Source organism: Candoia aspera, chromosome 1 (genome assembly GCF_035149785.1).
Source record: "Candoia aspera isolate rCanAsp1 chromosome 1, rCanAsp1.hap2, whole genome shotgun sequence".
NCBI lineage: Eukaryota > Metazoa > Chordata > Lepidosauria > Squamata > Boidae > Candoia > Candoia aspera.
Genome location: NC_086153.1, coordinates 330,557,894 through 330,578,735, shown reverse-complemented (window position 1 = coordinate 330,578,735; position 20,842 = coordinate 330,557,894). Strand labels below are relative to the sequence as shown.

General features: G+C 40.8%; 1 protein-coding gene across 1 annotated transcript in view; it reads left to right on the top strand.

Moving 5' to 3' along the window:
* MYO9B (myosin IXB) overlaps positions 1 to 20,842 on the top strand; it is a 78,555-nt gene that overhangs the window by 34,238 nt on the left and 23,475 nt on the right. The window contains exons 11-21 of the mRNA XM_063290678.1: positions 348 to 469; positions 3,336 to 3,477; positions 4,689 to 4,884; positions 6,732 to 6,807; positions 8,905 to 8,994; positions 12,152 to 12,191; positions 13,088 to 13,210; positions 16,935 to 17,015; positions 18,533 to 18,643; positions 19,798 to 19,920; positions 20,641 to 20,790. Of these exons, the coding sequence (XP_063146748.1) occupies positions 348 to 469; positions 3,336 to 3,477; positions 4,689 to 4,884; positions 6,732 to 6,807; positions 8,905 to 8,994; positions 12,152 to 12,191; positions 13,088 to 13,210; positions 16,935 to 17,015; positions 18,533 to 18,643; positions 19,798 to 19,920; positions 20,641 to 20,790 (1,254 nt within the window). The remainder of the gene's footprint in view (positions 1 to 347; positions 470 to 3,335; positions 3,478 to 4,688; positions 4,885 to 6,731; positions 6,808 to 8,904; positions 8,995 to 12,151; positions 12,192 to 13,087; positions 13,211 to 16,934; positions 17,016 to 18,532; positions 18,644 to 19,797; positions 19,921 to 20,640; positions 20,791 to 20,842) is intronic.

The following is a 20,842-nucleotide window of genomic DNA, read 5'->3' as shown; positions in this document are numbered from 1 at the left end:
ACTGTAAGAGCCTTGCGGTGGATCAAACTGTGTCCATTTGATCCTCATTCTGTTTTCTGTAGTGGCTGGCCAGCAGGTAATGCTGGGAAACTCAGAACCAGAATATGATCAGAACAACCCTAGAGATTTTGTTCATCCACAGTAGCCAATAGATACCTCTTTCTCTTCCAACAAAGCCACCTAAGCAGATGATTGTCACATTATGGTAGATTCCCTAAATCACGCAGTACACAAAGAGTTAATTTATTTTTCTGTCCTCAACTGCCGGTCAGATGACCTCATTTCTCATATTATGGCAGGTAAAGGAAAGCTCTCTGTGCATGACTTCCCACATTTATTTGTTGCAGGAGGAATATCAGAGTGAAGGGATTACATGGCACAACATTGACTATACAGACAACGTGGCCTGCATCCATTTAATTGGCAAGAAACCAACTGGCCTCTTCTACCTGCTAGATGAAGAAAGCAAGTAAGCATAGCTGGCTGTGGGACTAGGAGAAAATCTACAATGAAAAGTGAGGAAGAAGAAGTATAAATTTATTGTGAAGTTGCCTAAATAAATGTGGGGGGAGGAGGAAGAGGAGGATCTGTCCACAAATGTACAGCTTAATAAGTCTGATATAAAATATAAGGTATATGAAAGTAAAAGGAAGAAAGGCACATTTAGGCATAAATTCCCCAAAAACTAGATATTAAATCACTTGGAACAGAACAGTCCTGGGAATAAAGGTAGTGGGGGAAGAAACAGATGAGGGGGAGTAGAAACAGATGAGTTAAGCATATGAGGGAGAGAAGGAAGGACTTGTAAATCTAGCCCAACCTTGTGGGAGAGTCTCTTCAGCTGAAGATAGTCCTGGAAGATTCTGTCGTGTTTTTTTCTAGAGACCTCCAAGACAGGTTTGTGGATTGCTTTCTGTTTTGCAGCTTGCTTTTAGTCATATTCTTCTGTTGAATTTTATGACTGTGGATATAATGAACCTAGGCTTCAGTAAGGCATTTAATATAATTAAATCTAGCTACCTCCTTGATAAAATGGAACAATGTGGGATAGATGGTTCCACTACCAGATGGGTTCATAGTTGGTGGTTGAATAATCATGCCAACGTGTGGTCCATAATGGATTTATGTCTACATGAAGAGAGGCATATGGTGGAGGGCTCAGGACATTTTTATTTTTATATTTTTCCATGTCAGAAGCACCTACCAAGGCGCTTCTGTATTGAAAGGATTTTCCAGTGACATCACTGTTGCCCGGGGGATGCCCAAGGGGGCTCCTTTCATGTCCCTGTTATTTTCCCACCGAAGTGGTACCTATTCATCTACTTGCATTTGCATGCTTTCGAACTGCTAGGTTAGCAGGAGCTGGGACAAGTTGACAGGAGCTCACTCCATCACGCGGCTCATGCTCTCGGGTTTCAAACTGCCGAGCTGCCGACCTTAATGGTCCCCTGACTCAGCGTCTTAACCACTGAGCCACCGTGGAAGTTCAGTGGTGAGAAATGTAGAGTCCTGCAGATAGATAGGAAAAATCAGATGTATAGGTACAAGATGGGTGGTACCTAGCTCAGTAGTACATGTGAGAAAGATCTGGGTATTTTGGTAGACCACAGATTAAGCATGAGCCAGCAATGTACTTCAGCTGCCAAAAATTCGATGCAGTCTTGGGGTACATGAACAGAGATATAATGTCAAGATCACAGGAAAAGGTAGTTCTTCTCTATGCTGCACTGGTCAGACCATACCTGGAGTTCTGTGTCCAGTTTTGGTTGCCACAATACAAGAAAGATGCTGAGGAACTAGAGCGAATGCAGAGAAGGGTATGGGTATGTTTAACTTAAAGAAGAGAAGGCGAAGGGGAAACACAATAGCCATCTTCTGAAACCTGAAGGGCTATCACAGGGAAGAGGTGTGGGTTTATTTTCCTTTGCACCTGAAAGTAAGACAAAAACCAGCAGGTGGTAACAATACAGAGAGAGAGCCGTACTTGAAATAAAGAGTAATTTCCTGACTGCGATAACTGTTAAGCAGTAGAATGGCCTGGTTTCTGGAATCATGGGTGCCCTGGGGATTTTCAAACAAAGATTGGAGAGCCATTTTTCTGGAATGGTCTGATGATCCCCAGCCTGGGAAGAGAGTTGGGCTACACGACGTTTCAAACTGATGATTCTGTGGTTAACGATACTGGATTTATTCCGGGTTTTTTTTCTTTGTTAATGAGATATACAGTACTATCTTCTGGTAAAGATGAACAAGAGGATATAGATAAGGCCCAGGACTTGCTATTGAACGTTTAAAGTGTATGATTTGTGAAATTAAGCAGATCTGAGTCTGATCACTATCTGTTTGGGAAGGCATAAGGTCTCCTTACCATTAATAGTGGAGGTGAAATCAATTATGCAACAAGGGAGGGAGGGAGGGAGAGCCTTTATTGCAGTCACTGTCCAGTGCTATTTACAGTTCTACAACTATAATTATACATACCAAATAAAAATGCAAAGCTTCTGTAAAGTGACCGTTAAAGAAATGTGTATGAATTGAGTAGAATTTAGAATCTCTGCTTTAGACAGGTTGTGAATTGCCAGGATGTAGAACTTCTAAATTTTTAGTCTGGGAAGCGCTTAGAAACTGTGAAGAAGTTTTGTGATTATTTTTTAACTAAGTCCTCTCAATTTTTAAAAATTCTTAGGACAAAGGATAGATACTTTTAAAGATGTAACAACAGCGATGTGATAAAAACCGCTTGCTATTTATTTATTTATTTCGCATGGCATAGCAGAATGCAGCATTGTTGCACAAAAATCACAAAAACAATATATAAAAGTGTATAAAATATAAGACATCGGGATAATAAATTACTTTAAAAACCCGCAGTACAAATGATGAGTAACATTATGAATAAAGTAAGTTACGTATGAGCAGTTGCTAGAGCGACTGAGCCTATGGCCGGATATCTAGATCATTTAGCCATTGGACAGCAGCGCCCTCGAGATGATGTGGTCATTGCGGGGAGCCAGGAAACCTTCTGAGGGGACATCCCATCGCGACGTGATGTAAAGTTTGCGGGACATTCCCACAGTCACAGTCATATTTCGGCTGCTGGACCTTATAAGGATTTCCCAGCAAGAAGCAGCAGCATGCATGTCAAAACCGCTTATTAAAGAGTATCAGTAAATGTGAATTGAGTACCGCCAACCTTCTTACCTACAGAGCTCCTTTCTCCATCTGGGAAGTAACGGGGGACTTCTGATATCACCCCCTCCCCAGCTTGCCAAGTTTAAGCTCTGCTGATAATGGTAATTTCTTCTGCCTGCGGCTTCCTCTTTTGTCGCTTGCAGTTTTCCACATGCCACCAGCGAGACACTTCTTGCAAAGTTCAAGCAGCAGCACGAGGACAGCAAGTTCTTCATTGGAACCCCTGTCCTGGAACCCGCTTTCATCATTCAACACTTTGCCGGCAAAGTGAAATACCAGATAAAGGTACGGAATGTGATTCCAAGTGCAGAGAGTCAAGGATTTGCTTGTGGCTTAACCAGCAAAGTCTGACCGAAACTGTCGTAAGAAGGTCCTTGCTAGTTGGAAGAGGCGAAAACACATCCTACTTTTAAAAAATATCTGAGCTTGTCAGTTTTTCTTAAAACTGACATAGCTTAGCATAGCAGCAGCAGCAGCATACGTATATTCACCTACACATTTTGTATATGTATGCAAAGTCTTACGACAGTTTTGATAAAATATAACCATTTTTCTTAATCATCCATACATCATTATGTCTGTAAGCAATTCAGTCATAAGTTGCAGGAACATGAAGTCTTCAGTGAGTAATTGAGGCCCTAAGTTTTTCTTTCCAAAGTTGAAGGACTAGTTGCTTGACAATAAGGGCACAGAGAATCCATTGCCATTGCCCAGCTATCAAAGTTCATGTAATAGGAATGTTGTTCAAATGAAAACAGGTAGTCCTCGAGTTACGGCCATTCGTTCAGCAACCGTTCAAAGTTACAGTGGTGCTGAACAAAGGGACTTACTACCGGTACTTGAAATTCTAATTGTTGCAGTGCCCTCACAGTCACGTGAACAAAATTGGGGTGCCTGGCAACCAGTTCACACTTACAACCAGTTGCAGAATCCTGTGGTCATGTGATCACCATTTGTGACCTTCCCTGCTGGCTTCTCCCAAGCAAAGTCAATGGGAAGCTGGCAAGGAAGGTTGCAAGTCGCTGGGGTATGTCTCACCCCTCCGCCTCTCCCCAGCCTTTCTTCGCACACACGCACCCCACCCTCCTTCCCCCCTTTGCTCGCACATACCCCGTGCCCTCTTTCCTTGGTCTCCCTGTGCTTGCACACACACAACCCTATGCCCTCTTTCCCCGGCCTTTCTGAGCTTGCGCCGCACAAAGCACCCACTCCCCTGGCTTGCGTGCATCCTGCGCTGGGCCTCCCAGGGCCTCCCTCACCCCCCTGCAGCACCCCTGCACTCCTTACGTGCTTAACGAACAGCACATCTTGGGTTACCCAAGTGCCAACCAGGACTGCCTGGATTGCCGTCACTTAAGTGATGCAGTCACATGATGTCACGCTTTACGACTGCATTGCTTAGCAACGGCAATCCTGGTCCCAACTGTAGTCATAACTTGAGGACTACCTGTATGGACATCCAATGCCTTGGCTTCTGTGGCCTGCCTTCCTTGCAGGATTTCCGTGAGAAGAACATGGATTATATGCGGCCGGATATTGTTGCCTTGCTGCGGAGCAGTGACAGCGCTTATGTCCGTGAGCTGATTGGAATGGATCCAGTGGCTGTTTTCCGGTGGGCTATCCTCCGTGCAGCAATCCACGCCATGGCTGTTTTTGCAGAAGCTGGTCGCCAAAGAGCTCAGAAAACAGCAGGTAAGCCTGAGCACAGAAGAAGTAATCTCGACGTCCATATTTTAGTAGTCTTAGTAGTTTAGTGGTCTTCAGGTAGTGTATTTCAGATTCATTCCCCAGCAACTCCAGTTAAAGGAAACTTAGGAGATGATAACAGAACTTTGTTGCCTGATTATCTGAAAAGTTGGAAGCAATACTAGGATGAATATAAAATAGTTGAACCTGGAATAAGGTGGCTTCCCAAGTTTCACACAATCTGCTCGTCGAATTGTTTTACACATGTGATATCTAGCGATATCTAGTAGTTTATAGTTTATCTAACAGTACTGATGTTGTCTATTATATTTAAAATTTGTATTTCTGGTTATTGAAAGCCAGCTAGGGGTCAATTTTGATTTTAAAAAGGAAATAAATACTTAAGTAATTATAAATGTTCTCCTCCATACCTCTTGCCACTGTTTAAGAGTCTTTCTGAATGAATAATAATCCAAAGAGGAACCAAGCAAACCTCAGTTCCTTCCTAGTGGTCTCTGTGATTCACACCAATGGATACTGTGCAGAGTTTATTTGGAAACTTCCAGAGCTTAGGCCTTGCCCTCCATTTTCACTGCATCTGTGGGTGTGGCTCCTGCTGATCCCTCAGTTCTTTTAAATCACTGTGATAGGAGTTTGCTGAAGTGCTTTTTTCCAGAGTGATTTTTCTGGACCTTGCTCAAATTCATTTTCATGCTTTTATTGTTCATTTTCTTGCCTGTCTCCTGTTGGTTTTGTTTGTTTGTTTGTTTACTTTTGTGATTGGGGTGTTTTCCCCCTCTTTGGGTTCTCTTCATTTATATAACCTCATGACCAGTTACTTTCATAGGAGACAATCTTACTGGTCCACTGTGAGACCCTCAGGAGAATTTTCCCACTTACTTTGCCCAACAGGGCAACTTGTCTTTTCCTTTCTTCCCAGAGAATATTGGTGGCAGCCTTCTATTGCACTAAGTGGCTCCATTCTAAAACGATCCTCGTCTCTTCCTATATTTGATGGCACGTGCAAAAAAATTAAATTACCTTCCACAATATTCCAAATGGATCACTGCAACAGTGAGGCTTTTTTATAAACTACAAAGCAGCCATCATCTATTAGATGGCATTCTGTTGGGGTGATGGCTAATTTAACTTCTTTTCTGAAGCATGTGCCCTTGAAGCAATTATGATGGGCTGCAGTGTAGACTTCCAGTTTTGCTAAGCACTGCAAGATGGACTTGTGGGCAGGGTGGGATGTAGCCTTTGGCAAAACACTCCCATCGTCCACTGCATCATGATTATGCATCTGACACCACTCTCTCCCTGAGCCCAACTTATCCCACTGGGTGGTTGTTGTGGGGAAAAATGGGAGGAGGGAGAAGTAGGTATGCTGTGTTGAGTTCCTTTTAAAAAAGCAACATATAAATGTACAAACCAACCATGAAAATGACTTACTTCTTACTACTTATCCACATTGTGAGACCATTATAGATATATATATAAAAAATCTGCTTGCTTACCTGTAACTATAGTAGTTCAAACGATCATCTGAGTATTCACATTATTCCCTCTCTACTAGATTATCTTGCTGGTTTTTGGTTTCATGGTCTGCTGAATCAGGAACTGGGGGGTGAGTGGGAGTTATTAAGTTCTTTAATATGCAGTAAGACCGGGGCCAGTCTCTTAAGCTGTAAAAGATTCTGAATTAACTTTGCACACATGCAGGATCTAGTTCAAGATGGCCACTCAAAGAATCACATTTATAAAAAAGTAATTTATTTTTAGTGACTGGCAAAAGCTATGAAGGTTAGGCTGGCTGTTCATGCCAATATGGATTTTTTTCCCTTTTTCGCTAGGGGTAGTACGCCATGGACCCAGGATTCCTCTTGGGGAACTACAGCAGAGTAACACACAAACTGAGAGAGTTTATCGGTAAGAAGCACATTTAATTGGGTTTTATTATTACTGTTACATTTCTATCCTTGTCCTGGTTCCTTCTGACAAAGAAAGATTCCTTGTACTACACTGCTTCCTGATCTTGTTTTTTGTTTTACTACAGTAGCTCCTAGATGTTTGTTTATTTGTTTTGTTTAACTTATACAGAATTATAGATAAATTTGCAATTGCTCTGGAAAAAACATGTGAAGAGGAGATGATAAGCGATAAAGATTCTCTGCTTCTCACAAGGGACTGAAGAGCTCTTACTGAGGAACTCAGCCTGATGAGGAACTCAGTGCTTTGCAAAATTAGCTTGGCATCTTTGCTATTAGCACTTCTTAATCGGGTATTGGCTTCTTTCCTTTCCCACTTTGAGGGCTTCTTATTTAGGTAATCCTGGATCCTACAAAGTTGGCCTCTGCAGTTTAAAGAGAGAAAATAATTCCACTTTATTGTACAGTAATGACTTTGAATTCACATGTGTTTTTTTTTCTCTTAATGTATGATAGCTGTGAAAAAGACAAATGCCATGCTAGGTTCCTTAGGAAATTTATTTTCGATCAACATTATAAGTTCCCTTTACAAATATGTGATGTCTCCATCTGGAATACTAGTGCAGTATGTATGTATGTATGTATTTATCAATCAAATTACGTCACTGCCCATCTCCCCCAAAAGAGGGGCTTCTTCTTTGAAGAAGGATATAAGAATGAAAAAAACTGCAACGTAAAGAGTTATCAAAAGGATTGGGGGTTCAGAAATCTGAAAAAAGGCTAGATTGGTTGGAGTGCTAACTCCCCAAAAAAAGGCAGATGAGGAGGAATATGATCACGGTATATAAAATCACGCATGGCAAGAAGAAAGTGGACAAGGAAAAGCTTTTCCTTCTCTCAGAACGGCAGGACTAGAGGGTATTAAAAGAGATTTAGAACAGACAAAAGAAAGTACTTATTCACATAATGCATTAGTAACCTGTGGAATTAATTACCATAAGACATAATAGTAGTACTGACTTGGATGACTTAAAAGGGTTGGACAGATTCATGGAGGATAGGTCTATCAAGTCTGATTGTCTTACACACTCATGATACCTCCAGGTTGGGGCTGCCAAATACCAGTTGCAGGCAAACAAGGCAGGAAAGAAACAAAACGTTAGACCAAGATATCTGTTGCTTGATGGAGCACAGCTATTTTTACATTCGTAAGTTTTCTTTCCCACCAGTGCTTGAATTTTGGTAGAAGTAGGGTCTGAGTGAAATCTACAGTCCCCCATCCCTGCTCATATCACCACTCTAATTAATATTCTAAAATTTTGTGGCTAAGTTGACTAAAGATAATGGATTCCAACCCCTCTGGAGATCCTTGTGGTTTGAGTACCATAATTTCAGCTACTTGGAGAGGCACTGGGTTCCTAGGTTGGCACCATATGTTTTAAAGAGCTCACATTTGAACCGACAGGCTTCCCTCTTAATTCTGTTTAGAGTTGGAGGCCTGTACAAACACGCGAGTGCATACACTCAGCTTTTCCCAACCAAAGTGTTGTATAACAGCCACATTTAGCATAGGTTGTTAGCGGACTAGAATTTTCATGCAGCTTAGCGTTATGACCATTAAAAATATCTAATTAATGAGATCAGTTTTAAATTGATAATCAGATGTGTGTCTGCGTGTGTGTTCTTTGAATAAATAACACTCTTTAGGTTGTAGATAATGCTAGCTGAGATATACCCATGGGCAATTTAAGGGATATCTTTTTACCCTATTAACTTTTTTTTAATCAATTCATCAGTTCAAGTTTGCAGCAAGTAAGATGCCAAATACTAAAAACACAAGAGAACATAACTGATTCTTCCTCATTCTTTTATTTCCTTTTAACATGCTGTGGGTTTCCTGATGATGTTCATCAGTTCTCTGGCATACCAAAACAGTTGCTTGTAGTTGTTGTTGTTGTTTTCCTTGGGGAAGACTTACAAGTGCAGAAGATAAAACTGGGTGGGGGGCATGTCTGACCGACTTACCCCGATGCTTTGCCTTTCTGCCTGCTTTATTACTTTGTTTATTGAGCATCGTTGCATGTTCCCCTTTTTGCAGCTGTTCAGTGCTTGATTTCTCATTTGATTGCTCTGAGGATTTTGATATATACGCTTTTGAAGACATCATTGCTTCATATGAAAGCAAGAAGTAAGTGGGTAAAGGTGGAGGAGCTTGCCACTGGTGGCAAGGAAGCATGATCCTGGGCAGACAGACCTTCTGAGATTGACAGGTGCAGAAAACCAGGGATAAAAAGTCACAGTCTTCTCCTGCAACTTCATTCCAGAAGTCACTGAAATACCCCAGAAGTCAGTTGGGTATTCTCAGGCAACCCAAAATACTGCAGATATAATGGATTGTATCCCTTTTTAATGCTGAAGAGGAATACTGCAATTGTACTTTAAATTTAAAATATAGAGAGGAATGGGGCAACTTATAAAAAGTGGAAGGCCAGTTGAACATCAGTGTGTTTCAGAAGAATGAAGACTGTTCTTCTGCCCAGGAATGACCTTTTATACTTCTCCTGTCACCCTTTTTCTCTTTCTTTTTTTCTTGGCTTCCTTTCTTGGTTTTCTTTCTTCCTTTTCAATTTGTGCCTCTCTGGAGAGTGGCAAAGGTAAGTTTTTGTGTTGAATAAGGCTGTCCACAAGCATGCTGCATGATTGGAAGGCTGATGATAACCACTCATTTCCTGGGGAACTTTCCAGGCTGACCATAGGAACTAAACATGGAGCGGAGTTCATTTGCAATTTGTGTGCAATCTTCCTCAGAGAACGCGCGCCTTAGAAACCTAGAAACCTGAATTAAGATTTTTTTTTTCTGCTACAGAACAATCTACCTGGAAAACTAGTTTCAATATTCATAGTTCAGTCCGGGAGTGTACTTTTGTCTGTGAGGTTTACTCTTTATTTGTGGGGAATCCTTGCACCTTTCAACCAGTGGGTCATAAAACATGTCTGAAAATACCATAGCCAATGAGTAAGTAAATCACCAAACTGGTTTTTTTTTAATCTGACACCCATCCTTATTTGGCACAGTGTCTGATACAAAATACATCCTTATGAATAGCTGTTTGCAACTGATAAAATCTTCCCCCACAATCCAAATTGTGAATAGCTAGAGACATCTCCAAAATAGCAGTCTGCGATATTCTATCATATGTTCCAAATATACAAATTAAGGGTACCCATCCCTATTTTATATCTAAGATGAAGATGTTTAAGATGAGGTCAGCTCAGGGGAAAACCTCCTTTCTGACATTTTCAGAGCACGTGAGACAATAGTGGGATAGAGACTCCTTTGTTTAATTCCTGGTGCTTCTCTTTCACACCCCTCTCTCATGTGTGTTCATATGTCTTGTCTGCCTTGTGTTGGGTGTGTGTCCATCGTGTCTTAGGGACTTGCATGAACAAATAGTTAGGAGTATAAAGGGATTGCCGTGGCAGGGTGAAGATCCCCGCAGGCTCCTGCAGTCACTCAGCCGGTACCAACAGCCCCACTGCCATTTCCTGTGAGTTTGTGGGAAAAGGATGTGGAGGGGGGGAAAGCTCAGTGTTTCTCGCTTTGCAGGGTGATGTGGTGCAGCGTACACAAGCAGACATGTGCAAATCTTAAGCTTGCATTTTGGGGAAATCACTGAGGGTTCTCTTGTCTCAGTCTTGTAGAATTTGGGTTTATTTCATGTGCAGGAAATGCAGAAATGCTGTGGTGGACTTCTCAGTTGGTACACATAAAGCTGCATATTTTGGCTTTCAGCAAGTGCTATGTATTCAGAGGCAGGCAAGTCTTGACTTGCTAATTTGAGTAAGTTATTTATTACCATCAATCCCACCCACCCCTTTTCCAAGGATCTCCAACATGGAAAGCCCCAGAAGCTTGGATAGATTCTTCAATCACGTTTCAGCAAAAGAAAAAAAATCTCTTCTGGGTTCTGCTTCAGATTCTGGATATACACAAGTGAAAACCTTATTATCCTTCTGAGCCCTATACAGGTGGTCCTTGTTTAGCAACCACATTTGAGACTGGCAACTCAGTTGTTAAGTGAAGCAGTTGCTAAGTGAAATCACAACTGTGCTTATGACCTTACGTCAGCTTTCCTTTTCTTTACAGACCTGCAGAGGTCATAAATGCAAGGACTGGTCACAAAGTTACATTTTCAGCACTGTTGTAACTCTGAACAGTCACTAAACGGGTCAGTCACTAAGCGAGGACTACCTGTAATACGGACAGAGGAGAGTTTGGAAACAGGAGGCCTCTTTGCATTGTGGTTTGAGGAAGGAAAGAAATTTCCTACCACAACTTAGTAAATTCCTGTCATTCTTTCACAGCATATTTTATTTTAAAACTTTGTAACCCTTTTCATCAAGTAATTTTCAAGGCAGGTTATAAGGAACAGAACATCTCACACACAGAGAAAGCCTTAATCCTTTTGTTAAAGGCATCCCTATTATTTCCTGTAGTCCTTCAATCCCATGGCAAGAGGCAGTTGGACGTGCTATTCTTTCTGTAGTTCCCAAAACACAGCTTCACCTTAGCCTAGTGGTGGATGCTTTCACCAAATGCCCTCTGGATTTACGCCCACAGGAAAATATGAAGCTGCTTTGTCCTGAGTCAGACTGTTCATCTACTAGTCTAGTATTGCCTCCTCTGACAGTCAGTAGCTTGCCCAGGTTTTAGGAAGAGAGAGTGTTTTCACCTAGAATGCCAGGGGTTGAACCTGGGAGTTTCAGCATGGAAAACTGTTATCTAACGCCTCTTGCAATCGTTTTTAAATATAGATTATCCAAATGGTATCCTTGGAAGCATAGCCATATGAGAGAGTAGTGAGGTACATTTAAACAGAAGATAATGAATCTCTATTGCTCCTGTTTTGTTAACTACTTTTAAATATGAGTGTCAACTTTTGCTGAGATCATAGCTTATTTGCAGGAGCAGCTGTTTGTCTTTTTAAAAATGTTCTTCCTTTAGACTGATGGAAGAATACAGAGTCCTGTTCTGTCACAGGATAAGCTAGTTCATGCCATTGTGCATTTTTTTAAGGCTGACCTCATCCCCTTCACCCCACCCTCAGCACTTGACAAAATCTCAGCGGTTAGCAATGTAGAATTAATTTAACCGAAACATTTTATGTCTCTCATCAGTAGTCTCATCATAGCTCAATTCCACCATCTCTTTAGAACTGCTTAGCCATCATTTTGTTCTTGTCTGCTTTGCTTGGTTTAATTCGCAAGATGTGGCTTTGCTGAACTAACCGAATTGCAAATTTGATAATATTTTATCACTTCAATAATTCCTAATATTTTAACAGGAAGAGCAGAGGTATTAAACAAAAGCAGATCATCCCAAAGGTGAGCTTCAGTATCTTTTAAGATTCGAGTATGTTGGGGGGGGAAGGGGGGGACATTTTTGTGTCAGCTATTTCATATCCTGCAAAGTATGTGCACACTGTGTGAATTCTGCTCAAAAACATGCAACAGGATAATATACACTAACTAGATATGCACTGTGTGTATCTATATTTTATAAATTGCTGAGCAGAGCTCAGGTACATGAGAATCCCTGTTTTCATATAAAGGTGGTCCTCACTTAACAACCATTCATTTAGTGATGGTTCGGACTTATGATGGTGCTGAAAAACCTACTTGCAGCCAGTCCTCCCGCTTACGACCATCGCAGCATCCCCTCAGCCATGTGATCACGATTTGGGCACTTGGCAACCGGTTTGCATTTATGACCCTCGCAGCGTCCCGTGGTCATGTGGTCACCATTTTCGACCTTCCAGGCTGGTTTCTGGCAAGCAAAATCAGTGGGGAACCATGTGATTTGCTTAATGACTGCTGTGATTCACTTAACAACTGCCACAAAAAAGGTCGTAAAATCAGGTTGGATTCACTTCATGACTGTTTCACTTAACAACAAATGCCTGTCCCAATTGTCATTAAGCGAGGACCACCTGTATAGTGAAATTGGAATTCCTAGCTATTAGGAGAAGGATGAAAAATACTCGTGTAACCAAAAGAAGGGGCTCTGATGAAGGCCATAAGCTGTTGGAGCATTTAGTGCTTGACTCTTCTCCATAATTTCCTGTGTGTCTCCATTTCTATGGCTGGTCACAGAGGAAGAGCATAAATGAAGTGCAGTTTAACACACCCATCCCACCAAATGGTGTAGTTTCAGTGCTGGAATTATTGTGCCTGCCTCCATGGAATTGTGATTGTAACAATGGCATATTCCTTGGCTGCAGAATTTGCTGGACTCAAAGTCTTTGAAGCTCATCATGAGCATGACATTGCATGACCGAACCACAAAATCACTCCTGCATTTGCATAAGAAGAAGAAGCCACCTAGCATCAGTGCTCAATTCCAGGTAAGAGGGCATATAGTGGAGAATCACCATAGGTGCTCCCCTGATGCTAAACGTTTTCCATAATCATACCCATAGGGTTGGGATCTGTGCAGGTTAAAGTACAAAATATCTGGAGTTATATGTGTTTGGGCAGGAAGCTCGCTTCATGACACAAGCAGAGGGGGACATGGTGTATATCTTCTCAGTTTCTTTTCATTGTTGCAGCTATTTTTCATTGTTTCAGCAAAAAGCATAGCTTTTTCAGGGAACGCGAATTAGGCCTTTCTTCTGTTATTTTCTTTTAAAGTCACCTTTTCCCTTCTCTTGTACTTTCTTTCATTTCTGTTAGCTTTGCATTTCCAGCAATGCTAGAAACAAGCTCTCTTTGTGCAAATATCATCAAGTGCCAAAACTTATGGCAATAACTGTCATGTTTTCTTCTGTAAGGAGAATGAATCAATTGAACTGGGAATGGTAATAGATTCCTGATCCTAAATCTCTTCGTCTTCTCTTGAACCTCATTCATATGAGAAACAGTGGCCTTCTGTTCTACCGTGATGATTAAGCAGTATGAAAACACACTGGTCAGGAGTCCACAGAGTAGTACCAATTGTTTTTCAGATCATAAGGATGATTCTTTCAGGATTTTCCCTCTTCAAGCAAAAGGATGGTAGAATTTTAGAGGTGAAGGTTATGTTCAGGGATTCAGGGCTCTAGTTTTACTTGGAAGTCTTTCAACTATATCCTTCCCAATGTTAAAGTTCTCCTCAATCTTAATGGACTCCGGGTGGGTAGCAGTGGAATAAAATACACAATACAAAACCAGATATGTAAAACAGAACACTTAAGCAAAAGCAAGCTCAAACTGAATGGCTTTCGCTTGTTGGTCCATATCTCTAGGGGTGGATATTCCAAAGAATGGGGACCACCTCTGAGAAGGCCTGTCCATGAACATGTGTGGCCCCAAGAACCTCACAGGGAGGATGATTCTCAACAGGCCCCCTCTAGATGTTCAGGACCTATAAGCAGATTCTAGTCTAACAAGGCACAGCCTGATATATTCCAGTGCTGTGTCATACAGGGCTTTAGTAATTAGCACTTTGATTTGAGCCTGAAAGCATACTGGTAAGCAATGTGGCAATTTAAGGATTGGTGGTATTCTGCACTGGCAAGGTACTCCTGCCAATAGTTTAGGTGCCATATTCTGCAGCAGCTGTAGTTCCAGGTTGACTCCAATAGCACCCCCACACACACACACCAAGTGTTACAGTAGTCCAATTGAGTGGTGATCAAGGTGTAAGTTACTATCACCAAGACAGTCCAAGTAGAGTCATAGCTGGCAAATTAGCCAAAGCTGGGTAAAGGCTCTCCTGACCAAAACTTTCACCTGCTATTTTAGTAGAAGCTGAGAGTCCAGGGAAGTCCCCAAGTCACAAACCACATCTTCAGGAAGAGCCTGATCCTATCAAGAGTTAACTAGTGGGACTGATGGTATTGGGTTTCTTAGCTGTTTTTTGATGAACAGCAATTCTCTCTTGCTAGGATTTAGTCTGAACTTGTTTCACCCTATCCAGACACTCACAGACTCTTCTGCATCTTTAATATTTCTATGGGTATTTCAAATACGTGTTTTCCTGTATGATAGCTGGTTTACTGTCTCTGGTACATCATTTTCTAGTGGGATCAACTTCTGAATATATTGTATCTTTGCAAATGTGTCTGTTCTGTATAATTCATTTATAAAGACTTTAGATTTCTTCTGCCATTGCTCTTGGGTATTACTAAGTAAAAACTAAGTCTTTTTCAAGTCTAGGTTTACTTCTGATGATTTCATGGGCATGTCCATTCAGTTTCCTCAGCAACAGTATGGAAGTGGTTTGCCACTGCCGCCTTTTTGGATGGTTTTCAACTGTCCAGTCTAGGTCAATAGTCTTCTGTTCTCTCTGGGAGTCTTCCATCCAAATACTAACCAGGAGCAACACAAAACCTGCTGTCACCTGCTAAGGCTGAGTATTTGTACCTTAAATATAAATTTTCCTATTATTTTCTCCTGTCAAAAAGGTTTTTTTTGACTTTCCTTTTCTTGTTCCTCTATTTTTTGTTGGGGATATCTTTTTTTGTCCTTTCTTGCTTAATACTGGACAGCATGTTGAGTCATCATACAACTTTCTTGTTGCCCAAGGCTTTCATTCTCTCTCTTTCCATGGCTAGCTTCATAATTTGCTCAGAAAGCCACTTGGATCTTTTCCACCTTGAAATACTGGATTTTTTTTTCCTGCTTTGGTTTTCACCATGTTTCTTCAGTCTTATAGTTCATCAGATTCCATAAGTTAAACATACTGAATCTGTTCCTTTCACTATCTTTATTTTGTCTGTTTGGTTTCTGGTCATATTTTGTTGGCAACCTACTCTCTTTAATTTTCTAAATTTAATCCATACATTCGACACAAATAATAAATTATTTGTTCCACCAACTGCACCTGGAAATGTCCTGATTGACTCAATTGCATTTCTCTATCTTCTGTTTCATAGTCCATCTGATTTCAATACGTGGAGTCCTTGGTGCTCTCTGAGCTTGGTTGTTTGCTTGCAGACATTTCATTACCTGACTAGGTAATGTCATCAGCACTGAGGCTGTTGTTGAGGGATCAACAGTATCACATTCAGTACTGATATCAGTAGTGTTCAGACTTCTTGTAGCTTTGTTCTGGCCATGGTATCACTTTCAGATCAACTTTCTGACTTGGGATCTTATTATCTGTTGGTGGAATATCCACAAAAATATTGCAAGTGACAGAAGAATCCATAAAAGTTCTAACCAAACTATGCCAGCAAATCTGGAGAATGACTCAGTGTCCAACAGATTGGAAGAGGGCAGTCTAAGTACCAATGTCAAAGAAAGGAGACAAGTGTGTAAACTATCACACAATATCTTTAATTTCACATGCTAGCAAAATAGTGTTTAGGATCATCCAATGCAGACTTGTACCCTACATGAAAAGGAAATGTCAGTTACTCAAATTGGTTTTAGAAAAGACTGAGCAACAAGATATTATTGCTGATGCATGCTGGATAATTGAGAAAGCCAGAGAACACCAACAAGAAATCAATATTTTTTGTTGACTATAGAAAGGCTGTTGATTGTGGCAACATGTCAAGCTATGGAAGGTTCTTAGGAAACTGGAAATCATAGAACATCTCATTGTCCTCCTGCAAAACTTAATACACGGGAGAGGAAGCTGGAAATACCTATTTCCTCAGGTATTGGGCTGAAGTGTGTTGGTATATTGGTTAGCATCTTCAGTTGCCAATTTGTTCTGCTGTTTTTGTCCAGTGTAGTCTCTTAAGGGTGACTGCCTGAAGCATTGGCTGAGTTTGTATCACTTGCCTAACATCAGCATTTGCACAGCACGCTAAATGTGGTGAATTTTAATGTTCATTTCATTTGATTTCATTTTGTGACTTTGGTGGATTACTATGTTGTGTTAACCAAGCTCATTTGGTTAGTTTATGATTCACTGTTTTTTACGGGTCCAGAAAATTGAACCCCTTGCTTAGCCAAGCAAAGCATGCTATACAATTTTTTGTGGTGCATAGTGCAACATAACCATACTGCCGTATGACAGTATTTCTAGTATCTCCTCTTTCCTTTAAGGCCCTCACAAAAAAGCTTGGAAGGCTAGATGGCCTATATGGGTCTTTCCCTAAGTTTGGCTGATATATTCCTATTGTGTGACTGTTTCAGACTTCTTTGAACAAGCTCCTAGAAACTTTGGGAAAAGCTGAGCCCTTCTTTATCCGCTGCATCCGCTCCAATTCTGAGAAGGTAGGTAGACAACTTTGTGTTCTGGGTCTTGCCAGTAGTATTCTTTGCATAAAAGTCTTGTCTTCAAACAGATAACATGTAGGGAATCCTACCTTCTTGTTCTGTCAACAGTTGCCTCTGAAGAGTTTTTACCAATCTTGAATTAATTTGTTTAGTTTTAGTTTCAAAGTAAAACAAAAATAAACACTGTACTCTTAACTGTAAAAACTGTCCAAGCTAACTAGCTCACGCTTGCATTCTTATGTGGTATTTTCCTATACAGAAGATTCTTGCAACTTTGTACAGAACTTTAAGACTGTGCAAAATCAATGTTTTCGGGAGGGGGGCAGTGTTAATGTATATCAATACTTTTATATTTTTATTATTTCAGAATAAATTTTAGAATAAATGTATAATAATTTTGAGAAAGAAAATTACTTAATTTTGCTTGGGAGTTAATTGAAGCACTCTTTATCATTGTTTTAATTAATGCTTTCTTTCCATCAATTTGCATGAGTAAATTTTTAACAGTATCTTTGAAAAGAAAAAAGAAAACTGTTGGATGCAGCTTCTTAAAAAGATCATTCCTTGGAGAGAAGTATAGGAGAAATGTGGCATTGCTCCCTAATTTACATGACAACTTTATTAAAATTAGTTAACAGTGTCTTAAAGGTATGTCACCCATTTATTCAGAATCACCTTCATAAGTCTTGGGAGCCCCTAGAAGGGCACATATAACACTGTTGCTGCACGAGCTGCATTGGGTCCTGGTTTGCTTCCGGGTCCAATTCAAGGTGTTGGTTATCACCTTTAACGCCCTACGTGGCATGGGGCCAGGCTACCTGAGGGACCGTCTCGTCCCCATCACATTGACCCGCCCCACACGGTCAGGCAGAGCGGGTATGCTACGGACCCTGTCCATGAGGGATTGTCAGTTGGCAGGATCCAGGGGGAGGGCCTTCTCTGCTGAGGCCCCCGCCCTCTGGAACAAGCTACCCCCAGGGGTAAGACAGGCCCCCACTCTCCCGGCCTTTCGGAAGGGAGTAAAGACATGGTTATACCCCCTGGCCTGGGATGGGAGCGGGGACAGCTATTCATGGGGGTGGTTGGCCCCATGAGGGTGTGAAGGATAAGATCTTATTTCCCATCTTGAATTTTATATTTTATATTCTGTATTTGTATTTATGTGTATTTATATTTATAGGTGTATTGAATTGTTTTTAGCAATTTGCCATTTTTATTATTTGTAAGCTGCCCAGAGTCATTGTATGCGAGATGGGCGATAGAGAAATCAAATAAATAAATAATCAGTCAATCAATCAAAACAATTTTAAATCTCTTCAGTCGGTTTAATATTTATTGGCTAAATGTTAGAGCCAAATAAAGAATACTCCTTGTCCTTTAAAAAACGCAGCAGAGAATAGAAACTCCGCTTCTGAGAACAGACGGTCTTTTTTATGACAGGGAAGGCCAGCTGCATAGAGATTGCTCTTGATCTTCTGCTTTTTCTTTCTTCCTTTCTTTTTTTCCTGTCCCAGAGGGAGCTGCTCTTTGATGAACGACTGGTACTTCAGCAGCTGAGATACACGGGAATGCTGGAAACAGTGAGAATCCGACAGTCAGGCTACAGTGCTAAATTCAACTTTCAGGTACTTTTGTTCTCCGGATCTGCCTTCTTTCCTTATCCTGGAAGAGCAGCCAGATTGATCAAAACTATTTCTTCAAAATTCCGCTGATCTTCTTGCAGTGTTTGAGAAATAGTCTCTCCTCCCCTTATGGAAGGAATCACCTGGCAATGCGCCAGCATCATGAAAACAATCATTGGCCATCTTCTTTTCTCAATCTTCCTCCCTCCCTCTTTATTTTTTAAATAGTTGCACGGAAAGCCAAATACATTAAGCTTTTTAGCTTAAGGGATGAAAAGTTATATGAGGTCTGATTTATCAGAAGACAGTCAGGAACCTGCCTTAAACGAGGTCAGACTCCTCCTCCTACTGTAGTCCAATTTTGTCTACCCTGACTCAGGATTCACTACCTCAGAAAAGGAAAAAAGGAAGGGAGACAGCAAGAAGGATCTCTTTCTTTAGACCTGTTCCTGGAAATGCTGGAGTCTGGAAAGCCTAGGCCTAGATGAGGCAGTTGAAACAATTGTTCGTGTTTAGCTATACTGTCCTTTGTATACTATCTGGCAGTCTGATTTAATATCCCCCCTGACCTGTTACAAAATGCCAGGGGGTGGGGTATGTTGAGATTGTGGGGTTTTAATTATTTTTTTAATTGTTAGTTAAAAATTTTAATTTAATTATTTCTATGAAAGTTGTTAAACTCTGTTCAATTCATGTTGCAGTTAGAAAGTGTCGAGCTTGAAGTTAGCTATAGTTACTAATGACACTGCTTAAGGTTTGTCAGTCTGTCACTCTCAATAGCAAGTTGTTTTCTTTTACTGTTTTAAATCTTGGAACTACATATTGTCCAATTACAGTGTATTTTATTATCTTTTGGCCTCTGATCATTATGACGACAACAACAACACATTTAGGGGAAATAGTAAAATATCCTAGAAGTTGGAGGAAAAAAACATATGAGTCATTTAGGATTGACTGCCCAGTGCTCGCGTTTTATAATGTAAGTGCATGTTAGGAGGTTTGATCATTTGTTGCAAGAAATAAATCTTCAACTTGACTCTGAAGGGTCTTCCATAAAAACACAGGACTTCTAGAGTTCAATATAACGTAAGTTCAAATTCATTGCGGGATAATGAGCTCTCAGCTAAATCTGCTTTGTTTACTCATTACCTTCCCAGGATTTTATAGATCAGTTTCAAGTGCTGCTGCCCAAAAACATCAAAGCCTCCAAGGAGGAGATTAATGCTCTGTTAAACAAGCTGAATCTGGACACTAACAGCTATCAAATAGGAAAGACCAAGGTATGTTTGAATTAACATCCCAAAACAAAATACATTCAATCAGCCCACCTGAATGAGGCCAAATCTAAACATCCGACATGAATTTGCCTTGTTTATATTGATCAGTACACTCTTTTTATATCCTATTCTCTTTGGGATCATTGCCATTCCTTCCTCCTGAATTTTCAAATTTTGGAATGCACACTAAGGAGGATGTATTGTGCAGATAGGTTGGGAAAGCCAATATGCTTTGGATTTTGCTAACACTTGAGTAGGCAATGGAATAGAACACTGTGTAAGTTGCTCTGGGTCCGTAATGAAAGAAAAGTTAGATGTAACTGTTCTATAGCTGTACAACATCTATAACGGTACAAATCTCCCAGGACGAGATAAAATTAGTGCAATAAATATAAACTACTTTTATTTGTAGTATCTTTCCATGAAACCGCCCTTTAAGATCTTACACCATTCTGTAACTAATTATGTACAATTAAACTAAATACCTTTTTGCTGCTTTTTCTTTGTATACCTTTCCTGCATCAAATTTTAGTATGCCTTGGATCAAGAATCTGTCCTCTTATCAGTAATAATTCAGTGTCTGTGCACTCTTCTCATTGTCTCCCCCTGTGACTGGAATTCCCTGGTCCTGTTTCTTTTTTTATTTAAATACCTGGTTGCAATAAAGGTGAGGGGCCGGTTTCAAAACATTCAATAATGAGCGGGGTCATTCCTGCCCTCCAGGTATTCATGAAGGAGGCCACACGACAGGTGCTCCAGGACACTCTACACAAAGAGGTCATCCGGAAGATTGTTGTCCTCCAGAGCTGGCTGCGAATGGTGCTGGAGAGGAGGCGCTTCCTCCGGACTCGGCAAGCAACCATCACCTTACAGGTACAAGCCCTGGTGGCTGTGGCCATCTTCCCCCATTTTTGTGAGCCACCTT